The following is a 14308-nucleotide window of genomic DNA, read 5'->3' as shown; positions in this document are numbered from 1 at the left end:
AAACATTTTCAAAATATATACTGAATGTGTGTGTGTGTGTATTTATATATACATAAATAAACCCGGTACACATACATATATTATGTAAACAAAAACGTTCATTTTGGATGCGATTAATTGCGATTAATCGTTTGACAGCACAAATTTTTTAACAAATCCTTATTCACTAAAAATTAGGCGATTTTTTGATTATTTAGAAACAAGACCTATGATATCTAAACACTATTTATGGAGTTTATTAGTAGATTTGTAGACAAAGTGTAATAAGACTCGACTTGATTGATCAAATGATTCATTCACAACACACAAAAAGACTTTCGCTTATTCCTGCTACAGTGTAACCAGGAGAAAGGGTTACTAAACAAATCAGTGTATAAATATGAATCTTTTTAGTAAATAGATTCAAAAGAGTCACCTGGATGAATCAAAGTAAAATGCTTAGAAATGCAGTAATGGTGGACACTTACGGTACAAGGTGGCTGCATCCACGGTTCTCCATCAATCTGCATGGGCAAAGGCTTCTTTGTCCTATAAATGAATGTGCATTTTTGAATAAAACAATTAGGTACATTTTTAGAAACAAAAATAACCAGTGAATCATAACGGGCAATTGCTTGGTGATTGACTAAGCACACATTCGCATTATATGACTCAATAGTGGTTGACAGAGTATTACAGAATAAACTGACAATCCCCATTTAATGACAAAAGAATTAATGGAATGAAATTTAAATATTTTACTTTCGAAAAAGCAAACTGACCAGTATGCAAATGCTTGTAGACTAGACAGTTGAACATGTCTGAGCATGTCATGACTTGTTTGTGCCTGTATGAGCTTGTTTAAGAACATTTTCTGGTAACTTTTGTCTCACCTGATGGTAATCTGAGATGTTTTGGCGAGTCGGACTGCGCTCTTCAGCCCTGTGTATATCTGTCCCATCTCAATGGCTCCTTCCAATCCCACCAGCTCCACGCGTTTGTCGCTCATGTCTGTTTGGAGACAGTCTGTTGAGTGTTTTGGATAATCTTTATATTAAAAGTTTCTCCCTGCATTGAAGGAAACGTACCTTGTGGGCTCACTTTTAAGACTTCGGGGTCTACTATGACTTCGGGCAAGTCCTGCTCCGCTCTGTCACTTTTTTTGGCTTCACCCCACAGGTTAGAGCCACCGTGCATGCTGGGAATGTTGAGGACCGCGATGCCTTCCAGAGAAAGATTACTGAGATCCAACTGGTTCCCGCAACACTGGATAAGGCCAGACAGAGGCTCTGGGGTCAGTTGTGTTACGTTTTTCATATTCAAAATGATTTCTAGCTGAATACTTCTAACGTGCGTAAGCAGATTAAGTAATGAATTGCATTTGCTTCATATTCTGAATTAATGCCCCTGATCTGGTCGAATTGAAATGTTCCTGGCTTGAGCTCTGACAGACGACTAATACCAGAAGCAGGTTAATAACAGGTGTTAGCACTCTAATGCCCTCACTGTGCTCATGCTTTTAAGTTGATGCCTTTTGATGGGCTTTCAACGCAAGGAAAGAAGGAGCAAGGGTAGCAGGAATGATCAATAACCTCTTTGAACTTAGATGGGAGTGTGATCCTTTGTTGTAAGGTGTATTTTCTTACCTCAATGGTGAGACACTCCTTGAGTTTTTTACAAGATGCTGAGATCGTCTCGGACGTGGCAAATTCAAAATACCACAGTTTGTTCTTCATTCTGTAAGAAAGAATATTTGCAATGAAAACGAAGCCACAAACTCATTGCTGATCATTTTCTTGATGGTGTTTTTTGATAATTAAATTGAATGTTAGGCAAACTGCTTTTCAAAAACAACAAAAATATTACATATATACACTATAGTTAAAAGTTTGCAGTCAGTAAGACGTTTTTGAAAGAAGTCTCTTAAGCTCACCAAGGCTGCAAATATTTGATGAAAAATACAGCAAAAACAGTAATATTGTGAAATATCATTACAATTTTAAATAACTGTTTTCTATTTGTATATGTTTTATATTCCTTTGATGCAAAGGTAAATTTTCTGCATTCATTACTCCAGTCTTCAGTGTCACACGATCCTTCAGAAATTATTCTGATATGATTTGATGCTCTAATAAAATTTCTTTTTATTATCAATGTTAAAAACATTTGTGCTGCTTTATACTTTTGTGGAAACTGTGATATATTTTTTGCAGGATTCTTGATAAACAGAAAGAGATTTGAATGAGATATCTTTTGAAACAATGTAAATTTTTAAATTACTGTAAATTAATTTTAATTCTGAATAAATTTTTAATAAAAAATAAATAATAATAGTAATATTTTGTTACAGTTATAATTTATCTTTATTTCCTTCCAATAATGACATTCACAAACAATAATTAAATTCCAGGAAATAATCAGCAAATATGTTTTTTGTTTTTTTTCTTTCTCAAAAAGCACTCGATTTCATTCAAACAGACAACATACATTTACAATGTGTCAGTCCTCTGTCCTGTGTGTGTCTTGTGTTCCCGCCTCTTGTTTCCTTATTTGGTCTTGTTCCTGTCCTTGTTAAGTGTGATTATTAGTTAAGTCTTGTCCAGCTGTGTTTTAGTCATTATCAGTAATTGTCATGTGTATTTAGTTCCTGCCTGTTTAGTTAGTTTTCGTCTGGTCTACTCGTTATTCCCCGGTGTTCCTGTCTGTCTCAGCCTTGCCTTGTCTTGCCCTGCCTTGTTTGGATTAATTAAAGACTATTATTTTGAGTTATCTCCTCGTCTGCGTGTTCCTCGTTCCTCCCTGCTGTGTGCACCGTGACACAATGGTTTTCATTAAGTTTAAAAATTATTTTAATTAATAAATGAAAATTGATTTAATGTTTCCTACAAATAATTTACATCAAATCCACTGTTCCTGCTGTGCATTGTAACGAACATTAGATTATTTTGTGTTTATTTTTATTATTTTTAAAGAAATACATATTGATGAGTAGATCTGTGAACTCTAGTGGGGTCCTAGTGTGCAACATGCCCACCTGCTGTTAAACTTCTGCGGGTGTTTCTCCCTCATGGTGTGGAAACGGTGAGCAATGGAGGCATCCTGTTCCACAAACAATCAATACAGTGAGAATGATAAATATACTAGGAGTTAAATAACATATTATATTGGCAGAGAAACAGAAAGAAAATGAGAGGATTGAAACTACATAAAAGTGAATATAGTAGAGGTCGTATTTCAGATGAATGCAGTACTGTATGTGTCATACCACTCCAATGGAGAAGTAGTTGTTGATGATTTCGTAGGGCACAGGGTCACCTCTCTCCTGACTGTCCTCCAGGGTCACCTGTATGCTCCAGCGATCCATCGGAACCACAGAACTGCCCTCAATGTCCTTCAGGATCCGGCCCAGATCCATACCATCATAACCTATAACGTTATAACAGTGAAAAACACTAAATATACTGTATACATAAAAGCACATGTTCAAGTTTCAAGTTCAGCTTTTGCCCCCACCTCCTCCCCATCGAAGACAGCGTGCAAGATCATTTCCTGTGCCAAGAGGAAGCACAGCCACTGGGGGGCGCATTGGCAAGTTGGCTTTATCTTTATGAGGAATTAAAAAGAACATTTGGTTGAAAGTGAAATGAGAGCTAAACATACATATCCACTTTGGTTTTGCTTTGAGCATCACACAGTGTATGTTTGATTTAGTTTCCAACCTATAGCGTCAAGGATCCAGCCGACTGTGCCGTCACCTCCACAAACTAATATTCTATAGTCCGGAAGATCTCTGAAGAAACATAACCTGGTTTGGAAATGAAAGATCATATAGATTACAACCAAGCTTCTGTTAAAGTATTAAACCCAATATATCACCATCCGCATCTATGAAATGCAAAATGTGGATCATACATCATGCATTTTTCAATCTTAGTCAATTTTTAATAGTTTCGTTGTCCACAAGTTCAGTCGAGTGGATCCAGGGAATGAATAAAGACATACATATGCTGAAATGGTAGTGAAATCCTTACCCTGGTCCTGGTCCACCATTGGAAAGGTTATAAACCTGCCGAGGATTCAACAAGTACTGGAATTTCCGAAGGACTCTGTAAGAACACACATTTTGTGAATAAAATTATGATTTAAAATAGTCGTTCGAAGACACACAAGCAGTTAGACAACAACTGATGGATGGATGGATGTATGGATGGAAGGAAGTGTTCTCACCTCTCCCCCTGTTTACCGCCACTTTTAGGATTCACGAACACCAAAAGAGGATGAGTGTCAGGAATGGGGTTTATCTGTTTGGGTACAGAAAATTGTGTGTTAGTTTCATTCAGTATCTCTTGTCTCTGCCTGGGAAAGCTGAAACATAAAAGACTGTCCAGGACGTCTTACCTGTAGTACCTGTCCATCAGGTGTAGTGTTGTGGTCACTGTCATCACTTGAAAATGCGCAGCCGTTCTTTATGCAGTTCGGCCTCTCCTATGAGAGGAAACAAAGATCCGAAGATCTAATTAATCCAATTAATCTGTGCTTTTGTCTTCTATATAAGCAGACCTCTAATCTTTTCACCATTTAAACCATGTAATCAAGTTGTTTTAGTTTAGCAAAATGGCACTGTTGTGCTTTTCCACAGTCATGGAACTTTGCAGGCTATAGTTATCCTCTAATAAACATCTAATGTATATATAATCGTTATAATAAAAGGTACATGTAAGCATATATTTGATTGTATTCTGCTGTATACTACAGATGCAAATCCTGAGACTTGAATCCATGGAGTTAAGTAGGTCTTCCAGACGGACTTTAATTTGCATTACCTTGATGACGGGATAAATGGCCCATGGTGGTAAGATGTGATCTCTGAAAGGGCCACAATCACATTCAAAGGGTTCCTGGGTTGCACACTCATCATGTCTCTAAAATATGACAGTAAAAATCATGAAAGATCATGATTATGAACCAGTGTGAAAATGACAAATTGACCTGCTTCATTTTATCAACACTGATTCTTAAGTGCATTTCTTTTTTTTTTACCCAATGCTGCTATGTCCAGTATACATTAATCTTTTCGGCAACTGTATATTGTAGTTTTCAGAAAGCCTCAGTCTCACCATGGTGTGACACCAGACACATCGTTTCCCAGTGAGGCCGTGCAAGCTCTTTATCTTCTTCTGACACCGGTCACATTTTCCAGAATCACAGTTTCCACTCACCCAGTCATGGGCCGCAATCTGCATGCAAACAAATTAGATGCACAGATGCTATTTACATTTCCAGTGTCCACTTGATGGCAGTACAAAAGAAAAAAGCTTATAGAAGATGCTTAAAGTGGGCTCTGTCTGCCCTGGGCCCAATAAATCAGATATACAATAAAATAATTGTCCACCCTCATCACAGAACCTGGGACAATAAGAAATAACTGATATAGCCTATTTTTAGACTATTTAAAGAAGATTCTTTTAATTTATTTTTGTTCTTTTTTTTTGTTAATTCTTGTTCTGTAAAGGTTTTTACTTTTTAAAATACAATTTTATAAATAATACATAACATATACAGGTGGTATTAAAAGCTGTTTTAAGGTAGTATTTAATAGCATTTTTTATGCTTTATGCATATTACTTTTTACATTATTTACACTTAATATGACATGCAATCCTGGGATGGGATTTATCTGTTTTGGTTTTAAAATTTAATTCTAAAAATAAAAAAAGAAATAACGGTGTTCTTACCCCGGTCTCTTTCTTTGACATCACATATGTGCGGGTGCACGGAGCTGGGTTTTTATTTGCACACCGACCATGGACTGTGTATTTGCAGCCTGTGTATGATAGCAAATGATTGTGACGCATGAACTGAATCAGAACTAAACATATGGGTTTGCAAGGTTATGCATAACTATATAGCTAGGGAGATAAACCACAATATATGTAAGCACACTGGATTTCTGGAATATATCTTGAAAAGTTTAGCATTTTAATTGCTAAAATGAAACATTTCATTGGCAGTCTGGAAATACGGATTACATTTGCAAAGCGATCTGTGAACCTTTCTTGTAAATTACCCAGAATTCCACTCACAGGTGCAGCAGAGACCCTGTTTGCGCAGCCCTAGAAGCATATTCTGACAGACGTTACAGTACACAGGCTTGTTGAAATGTTTCATCCTCCACAGGTGCTGGCCATCTCTTTGGGTCATCTTGGGAAAGTAGAAGAACATCATGTTAGAAAACATATTTTTTTCTTTATAATCTGATTCTGTAAAATGTAACATGTCATTCAAGAATCACATTCCTTTAATCTGCCTCTAATCAGAGTGTTACATGTAGTAAAACAAAGTAAAAAACAGAAACAGAATATAGCCTCATGACAAAAGAACATGAGTTCAAATTATTGTCTTAAAGGGATAGTTCATCCAAAATGTTAAATTAATTCCCTAACTCTCATGTCATTTCAAATCAGCATGAATTAATCATTAAATCAGCAAATATTCACAGTTATTTCAATAGGCATTTATTCCCACATGATTGGGAATTTTGCATTAGGATGAAAGACTTCCCCACATTGATATTGCAACGGGTTCAAGTTAGTCGTGAAAATTCGCTGCGTTGACAAACAAAAATCTCTTTGGTTTAAAAGTGACTTCTGTGTGAGCTGTGCTTCATATATCGCTATACGATCGACTATTTACACAAAAAAATCTTACTAATGTGACTGCACCACAATTCATGAACGATTTGCGATTCATGAACGAATCAGTTTGATTTTTGAACTGGATCAGTTGGTTCAATTAAAAGAATATGCTCATTCATTCACAGCTTTGGTTCAACTCACTGAATCAGTAAACCTTACTGGAGGGAAAGTTTAGCTGTGAAACATCACACAATGATATTGTATGACTTGAGAAGACTTCAAATATATCAGCTGAGTCACACAAACTATTTTTTGGTGGTTTCTTGTGCCATTTTTAAAGCTTAAAAAAACTCTATGGCCTCTATTGTAACAGAGAAAATACATGCGTGAAGATTCACCAGAAAATCCCCTCTTGTGCTTCACACAAAAAATAACAGCAAATGGGTTTGGAACAACATTAGGGTGATAAATGATGACATCATTTTTAGTTTTGGACAAACACCTTTAATAAATAAGATGAAATGTACTCATCTATTAAAGAAACAGATGACGACACAAGCGTAAATAATTGCTAATCAGTGGAAAGTGTTTTTGAATCACTCTCAGTGACTCAAAAGAGTGTCATTTTCTTTTTTATTTCACATTGCTTCCTTATCTTACACCTACTGGCTATTCTTTATGAATTCAATGGCCGGCTGGAGGTGGATAGGGTGGGCTGAGGACATTGACTCACGCAGTCACATCAGAGAATTATTAATAATTCAGAATATTATTGGTTTGGATGACTCAGGTGGGAACTTCAGGCAGCTGAACAGGAGGTCAGAAACTGTAGCCCACACAACCATGCTGTAACTGGGCCTGATGGCTCAGCATAGCCCCCTTGTGCCACTTGGGCAAGTGGAAATAGCACACGGGGAAGTCCCTGGCTTTGATACATGGTTATGCATAATCATGATACAAACCTCTGGCTCACAAACAAAATACAGGAATATAAGTTTAGGCTGACTAAATTCATGTGATTAAAATAATCTATGTGGCGGCACAAACTACATTTGTTGTAACGGACTGTGACCGCAGGTGGTAACAACTAATGTCTTGTAGTTGTAACTTCCGCACCGACTTTGCCTATGTGGTTTAACTGTGAACCATGCTTACTAGTACTAAATGCACATTTCTAGTATGAAAGTGGCATTGGCTTAGCATTGAACTTTGGTTTTCATTACATGTAGCTGTAATTAGTCCTGGAAAAAAGTTGCTGTTATCTCTGTGGCTTGTCTCCAGGTTATGCACTAGCACAGTATGGACAGACACAAGAGTCTTGGGAGTTAGATAGCTTATGTTCCCCCTCCGGAGGAGTGTGAAGCCAGCTACTGCTCTAGTGTTACTTGCCGGATGCTAGCTTGAGCTTGCATTTTGAAGCTGCCAAGTGGCTTGTGTGAATAAATGCATGTCAGGGATATTCTGAACACATGCCTTCAGATGCATGCTTATTTTAATGAGATGTCATGTAAAGTAGATCTTATACATGACGTGCTAATGAGATGCAAGGGATGTCTGGTTTGCAAAAATTCACGAGTCTATTTGCATCTTACTGCTGGTATGTACATACCTCCTGGTTGTGAACCACCACAGACACAAAATTTAGATTCATCGAAAATCTATACCGTTTACCACTGACAAATTCTTTTTTAAGAATAAATTTTAATCTGGTCCCCCCCATCACTATACTATTCTGGCAAAAGTGCGTGGACAAATAATACTACAATAAATTAAAATTAAACAAATAAAAATGTAAATAATAATTATATGCATTTGGCTGTGTGAGCATGTGTTAGAAGAGTCACCATTGCTTGCGCCAGGGTTTAAATAAACTGCATGATTCCTAGTAATGTAACCAAATCTGTCAATTCACTCACTCAATAATCTTAAAAAAAATTTAAGTTTTTTTTTTTTTGGTTTGTTTTGTTTTATTATTAAAATAAAATATTTTTTTTTTTATAAATTAAAATAACTGTTTTTCATTTTAATATATTTTAATCCTGTAAAATCATTCTTATATGATGATAATTTAAAACAAAAAAAAATTTCCAAGGTAAAAAAATAAGACAATAAAATAAATATATTTAAAAAATGAAAAAATTTATTAATTAAACAGAATGGTAATATGCTTTTGGTTGTGCATATAAGTATGTGCGTGCATGCAAACATCTTTTGGAAGTGTCACTGTTGCTTGCACTAGCGCAAAGTCAGCAGGCTTTTGTTGGTATGCTATATTGAGGTTAAGCCCGATAGTCCTCAGAAGCACAGTGCGCAATAAATACACACATCTACTAAATTTGAAATGTTTTGTCTTTGTTTCTTTTTGCTTCTGATCAGTGTAATCTGAGGTACAGTCTTGTACACTCCAAAAATAGCAGCTCTCTGATATTGCATCTGAAACTAGAATCTATGCTTGTGTTTTCCTACCTTCAGTCCCAGTAAAACCAGTAGTGGGACGTTATTCATTCCCCCCTCCACCCATTCCTGTAATGACACTGTTCCACTGCTATCTGCATCAATCGCTGTCATCATATCCTTCAGCACCTGAGAACAAGCACATTGTGCAATGAGAAAGTATATACTTTTCTATTAGTGTGTTTCTGTTGTAACCTGTATATGATATAACTAAATCATCACTTCATTTGAATCAAAAGGAGCAACACTATGCAAACGAACTTGTCAGATTCATTTTTTCCCTTCCTTATTTTGCCCCATGACAAGTTGACTCATGCCAAAGGAGGAGGAATGTCTCTTCAGCAAGGTGTGGTTAACATGGAAAATATCTTGTCGAATGCACAGGCATTTCACTTCTTCTCGGCAAATATTACACACACACACAAACAAAACACAACTCACAGGCCTCAGTTCGGACACATCCCAACCGAGGTAATCCGCTGCGTGCATCATCTGGGCAATAATGCGGTCCACTTCCTGTTTTTCAGAAACGTGACTGGTTATAGATATTACCAAAAGATGTAATTTGAGCATGATGATTTGTTACATAATGAGAAATTGGAAGTAGATTATATGTCAGGCTAAGCCCACCCACCGAACTGTCCAGGACACCGTTGCCATCTCTGTCATAGAGCCTGAAGGCAACTGTGAAGGGAAAAACATGGAGATGTACTGCAAAGATGGCAACAGTCATTATAGAGATTCGAAGTGGCAAAAAAATGTAGATTTACATTCAAGTTTGTCCCTGGGCTGCCCGTCTTCCAGGAGAGAGAAATAACAGGACACATCCTTCAGAAAGACTTCCCCTAAGAGCGAAAGCAAAGACAGCCTTATATTCAGAATACAAGAAATCCTCTGTTCCATTGGTTTCATTATTTGAAACATGGCTTTAAAAAACGAGTTAAAAATGAGTCATTATTTTATAGAGTAAAATAATAAAACGTGACTTTTTTTTTTGATAGCATTTTATCAAACATTGTATTGAACTCAGAAAGTGCCTTTAAATCAAACATTGATAAAAGGGTGCAAATAAATATATATGAATCCCAGTAATGTAACTAAATTTGTTGATTCACTTACAGATTTGCTTATACATGGGACCTACCATCATTCAAAAGTTTGGAGTCTGTAATATTTTTTGATACTTCTGAAGCTGCATTTATTTGGTCAAAAATACAGTAAAAAAGAAATATTATTACAATTTAAAATAACTATTTTAATATATTTTAAAATGTAATTTATTTCTGTGATGACATGAATTTGCAGAATAAGAAATCATTCTAGTATGCTGATTTGCTGCTCAATAAATAATTTCTTATTATTATCAATGTTGAAAACAGCTTAATATTTTTGCATACAGCATTATACTTATTTTACGATTCTTTCATGAACAGAAAGTTTTAAATAACATTTATTTGACATATCTTGGATCATTATAAATGTCTTTACTGCCATTTTTAAGTATTAATTCCATTAAAAAATTTTTTTTAAAAACGTTTGAATCGTAGTGTATGCATGTATGTGTATACACATATACATAAGCATATACATGACCCACTGTTTTCATCTGATTTTGCTGACTCTGAGTTCTGGAAGGATCTGAACAGCCGCTGGCACAGATCCATTGGGAAGTCCTCCACCTCCAAATATGTCTTCAGGAAGAGGCGGAAACCTTCCTCATCAATGCACTATAGACAAATCATTTTGTACAATAAAGGATGAGTGTGATGCATTAAAGGCTGCTACGCATTCAAAGAACACAAAACACGCAAACACAAACCACTAACACACTTAGTTTTTGGAATATATCATTGGGCTTTTTAATAACATCTATTTTGGTGATCATTCAGAAAGTACACATTATTGGAAACTAATAAAGTCATAAAATTATCTGGAACCTTCTCAAGGGGATGTAACAGAGATCCAATTAGATTCTGCACTACAAACCTAATCCTAGTTCTACTAACAGTGCCTGCTGTTCCCGTCCTAGTTTTTAAAAGAGTTAATAAGAGGAAAAAAAGCCTATCAAGTTGTATTCAAACTTCAAAGGCCTCAGGATACTGCTGTTCTATCTGGAGTAAAAAGAGGAAAACTGAGATATATGCTATGTTACAGTCAGATACTCCTCCCATACTAACATACATAGGACTTCCATGACATAATTTGTTGTTTATTTTGCTTTAGTCACCCAACACAAGCAAAATATAAAGCTTAGAGTGAGACAAACACAAAAATTCCTGAAACAAAACTCTTGAAGTATTGATTTACAGTGTTTGAGAGCCAAGTCAGCACATAGTCAGCTGAAAAACTAGTGCACATATCAGGTATACGAACTAAATCTTTGCAACATGAGCATGTCTGAATAGCAAATCTTTTAAGAGCTATAATCCCACGGCTTCAAAGCAATCTCTTTCCATTTTACACTGAACTTCCTGTTGTTTAACTATTATAACTGTGTTTGGAAGCAGCTAACTTTGTAAAGGAAAGTAGTCAGAAATGTTTATTTTTTAATGGAACAGTTTATCGAACTTTATCGATCATTTTAGATTTGAACATGTCATTTTTATATGTATATTATGTTTTGCATAATATTTAATACATGAGGCTTTTGTGATAAAATTCTGACAGCTTCTGATGTAAACCAATAAGATCTTTATAACTGTATAACAGACTACTTACATAAAATGCATTCATACCAGTTGGGGAGGGCAAAACATATGCAATACAAAACAACGATGATTGAGATGCAAATTAATGTATTTCTGTACAAATAAACATTCTTCTAAAGCCTGTTGTATTATTTTTATATTTACCTATTTAACATGATTAAAAAAAAAAAAGCTGCTTCAGCTCCATGCTCATCCTGAAATATTACTAACAAAATAAGTTTTTTTTTTTTTTTTTTTACATTTGATTAAAAATCACCACATGTGGACATGGATGTTTTTAGAATTATACTAAAAGGCCTTTTACTTATTAGTAAAATATTAAATATTGTGCTTAAATATAAAATATCAGTAACACCAATTCACACTATAAGCTAGTTGGCTTATTATCATGCCTATTATTACATATTGGCTTTTTATTAGTACTTGTAAAGCACATATTCTGCATGACCATATTCTACATCCCTAATAACAACTACCTTACTAATTATTAATAAGCAGCAAATTAGGAGTTTATTGATGCAAAAGTCATAGTTAATGATTTGTTAATGTTGAGAATCAGACCTTAAATAACGTGTGACCAATATATCAAATATCATGCGGAAATCATGTAGACGATTGTGTAGACGAACAGGTTTTCGGCAAAGTTTTGATAATTTTAGAGGCCTTAGAAATTCATATAGAGTGAGGAAAATAAGTATTTGAACACCCTGCTATTTTGCAAGTTCTCCCACTTAGAAATCATGGAGGGGTCTGAAATTGTCATCGTAGGTGCATGTCCACTGTGAGAGACATAATCTAAAAAAAAAAATCCAGAAATCACAATGTATGATTTTTTAACTATTTATTTGTATGATACAGCTGCAAATAAGTATTTGAACACCTGAGAAAATCAATGTTAATATTTGGTACAGTAGCCTTTGTTTGCAATTACAGAGGTTAAACGTTTCCTGTAGTTTTTCACCAGGTTTGCACACACTGCAGGAGGGATTTTGGCCCACTCCTCCACACAGATCTTCTCTAGATCAGTCAGGTTTCTGGCCTGTCGCTGAGAAACACGGAGTTTGAGCTCCCTCCAAAGATTCTCTATTGTGTTTAGGTCTGGAGACTGGCTAGGCCACGCCAGAACCTTGATATGCTTCTTACAGAGCCACTCCTTGGTTATCCTGGCTGTGTGCTTTGGGTCATTGTCATGTTGGAAGACCCAGCCTCGACCCATCTTCAATGCTCTAACTGAGGGAAGGAGGTTGTTCCCCAAAATCTCGCAATACATGGCCCCGGTCATCCTCTCCTTAATACAGTGCAGTCGCCCTGTCCCATGTGCAGAAAAACAACCCCAAAGCATGATGCTACCACCCCCATGCTTCACAGTAGGGATGGTGTTCTTGGGATGGTACTCATCATTCTTCTTCCTCCAAACACGTTTAGTGGAATTATGACCAAAAAGTTCTATTTTGGTCTCATCTGACCACATGACTTTCTCCCATGACTCCTCTGGATCATCCAAATGGTCATTGGCAAACTTAAGTCGGGCCTGGACATGTGCTGGTTTAAGCAGGGGAACCTTCCGTGCCATGCATGATTTCAAACCATGACGTCTTAGTGTATTACCAACAGTAACCTTGGAAACGGTGGTCCCAGCTCCTTTCAGGTCATTGACCAGGGAGATTGACAGTCATGTTTAGCTTCTTCCATTTTCTAATGATTGCTCCAACAGTGGACCTTTTTTCACCAAGCTGCTTGACAATTTCCCCGTAGCCCTTTCCAGCCTTGTGGAGGTGTAAAATTTTGTCTCTAGTGTCTTTGGACAGCTCTTTGGTCTTGGCCATGTTAGTAGTTGGATTCTTACTGATTGTATGGGGTGGACAGGTGTCTTTATGCAGCTAACGACCTCAAACAGGTGCATCTAATTTAGGATAATAAATGGAGTGGAGGTGGACATTTTAAAGGCAGACTAACAGGTCTTTGAGGGTCAGAATTCTAGCTGATAGACAGGTGTTCAAATACTTATTTGCAGCTGTATCATACAAATAAATAGTTAAAAAATCATACATTGTGATTTCTGGATTTTTTTTTTTAGATTATGTCTCTCACAGTGGACATGCACCTACGATGACAATTTCAGACCCCTCCATGATTTCTAAGTGGGAGAACTTGCAAAATAGCAGGGTGTTCAAATACTTATTTTCCTCATTGTATCAAGCATGATGCAGTAGGCTTTATAGGGTTAAATCATGCAGCTTGTTTGAAGAGATATGCTTTTAGACAATTTTTGCCTGCAAACTAATAAAACAGGTTGAAAAAATCCCTGTGATTTGCATCATAACTACTTGGGGATCAGCTGTTTTGGCTCAGGTCACCAGAATACCCTAGTAAATGCGTAGCGATGCTCTAAAAATCACAGGTAATAGGAACCACAGAAAAAAAATGACCTGGTAACCACCCACTACAGCTTCACATAATGGCAGGGAGTTTTGTGTGAGACACACCGCTAAAATCGGTACACACGGCACTCACTGACTAAGCAGGTACACC

General features: G+C 36.3%; 1 protein-coding gene across 3 annotated transcripts in view; it reads right to left on the bottom strand.

The window, feature by feature from the left end:
* The window catches only part of dgkaa (diacylglycerol kinase, alpha a), a 35548-nt gene that overhangs the window by 1584 nt on the left and 19656 nt on the right, over positions 1-14308 (bottom strand). For 2 of the 3 annotated variants that reach the window (XM_058763539.1, XM_058763540.1), the window contains 20 exons: positions 10666-10795; positions 9839-9913; positions 9703-9752; positions 9510-9584; positions 9081-9197; positions 6063-6180; positions 5715-5803; positions 5097-5216; positions 4803-4901; positions 4378-4464; positions 4207-4280; positions 4011-4085; positions 3699-3784; positions 3493-3582; positions 3245-3405; positions 3014-3078; positions 1626-1716; positions 1068-1245; positions 873-990; positions 468-528 (listed from right to left, as the gene is read on the bottom strand). In XM_058763539.1, the coding sequence (XP_058619522.1) occupies positions 468-528; positions 873-990; positions 1068-1245; positions 1626-1716; positions 3014-3078; positions 3245-3405; positions 3493-3582; positions 3699-3784; positions 4011-4085; positions 4207-4280; positions 4378-4464; positions 4803-4901; positions 5097-5216; positions 5715-5803; positions 6063-6180; positions 9081-9197; positions 9510-9584; positions 9703-9752; positions 9839-9913; positions 10666-10795 (1959 nt within the window). Of the gene's footprint in view, positions 1-467; positions 529-872; positions 991-1067; positions 1246-1625; positions 1717-3013; positions 3079-3244; positions 3406-3492; positions 3583-3698; positions 3785-4010; positions 4086-4206; positions 4281-4377; positions 4465-4802; positions 4902-5096; positions 5217-5714; positions 5804-6046; positions 6181-9080; positions 9198-9509; positions 9585-9702; positions 9753-9838; positions 9914-10665; positions 10796-14308 lie in introns of those variants that run through there. The other variant, XM_058763542.1, reaches the window with a different exon arrangement.

Source organism: Onychostoma macrolepis, chromosome 23, assembly GCF_012432095.1.
Source record: "Onychostoma macrolepis isolate SWU-2019 chromosome 23, ASM1243209v1, whole genome shotgun sequence".
NCBI classification, from domain to species: domain Eukaryota; kingdom Metazoa; phylum Chordata; class Actinopteri; order Cypriniformes; family Cyprinidae; genus Onychostoma; species Onychostoma macrolepis.
This window is presented reverse-complemented; position numbering and strand designations above follow the sequence as displayed.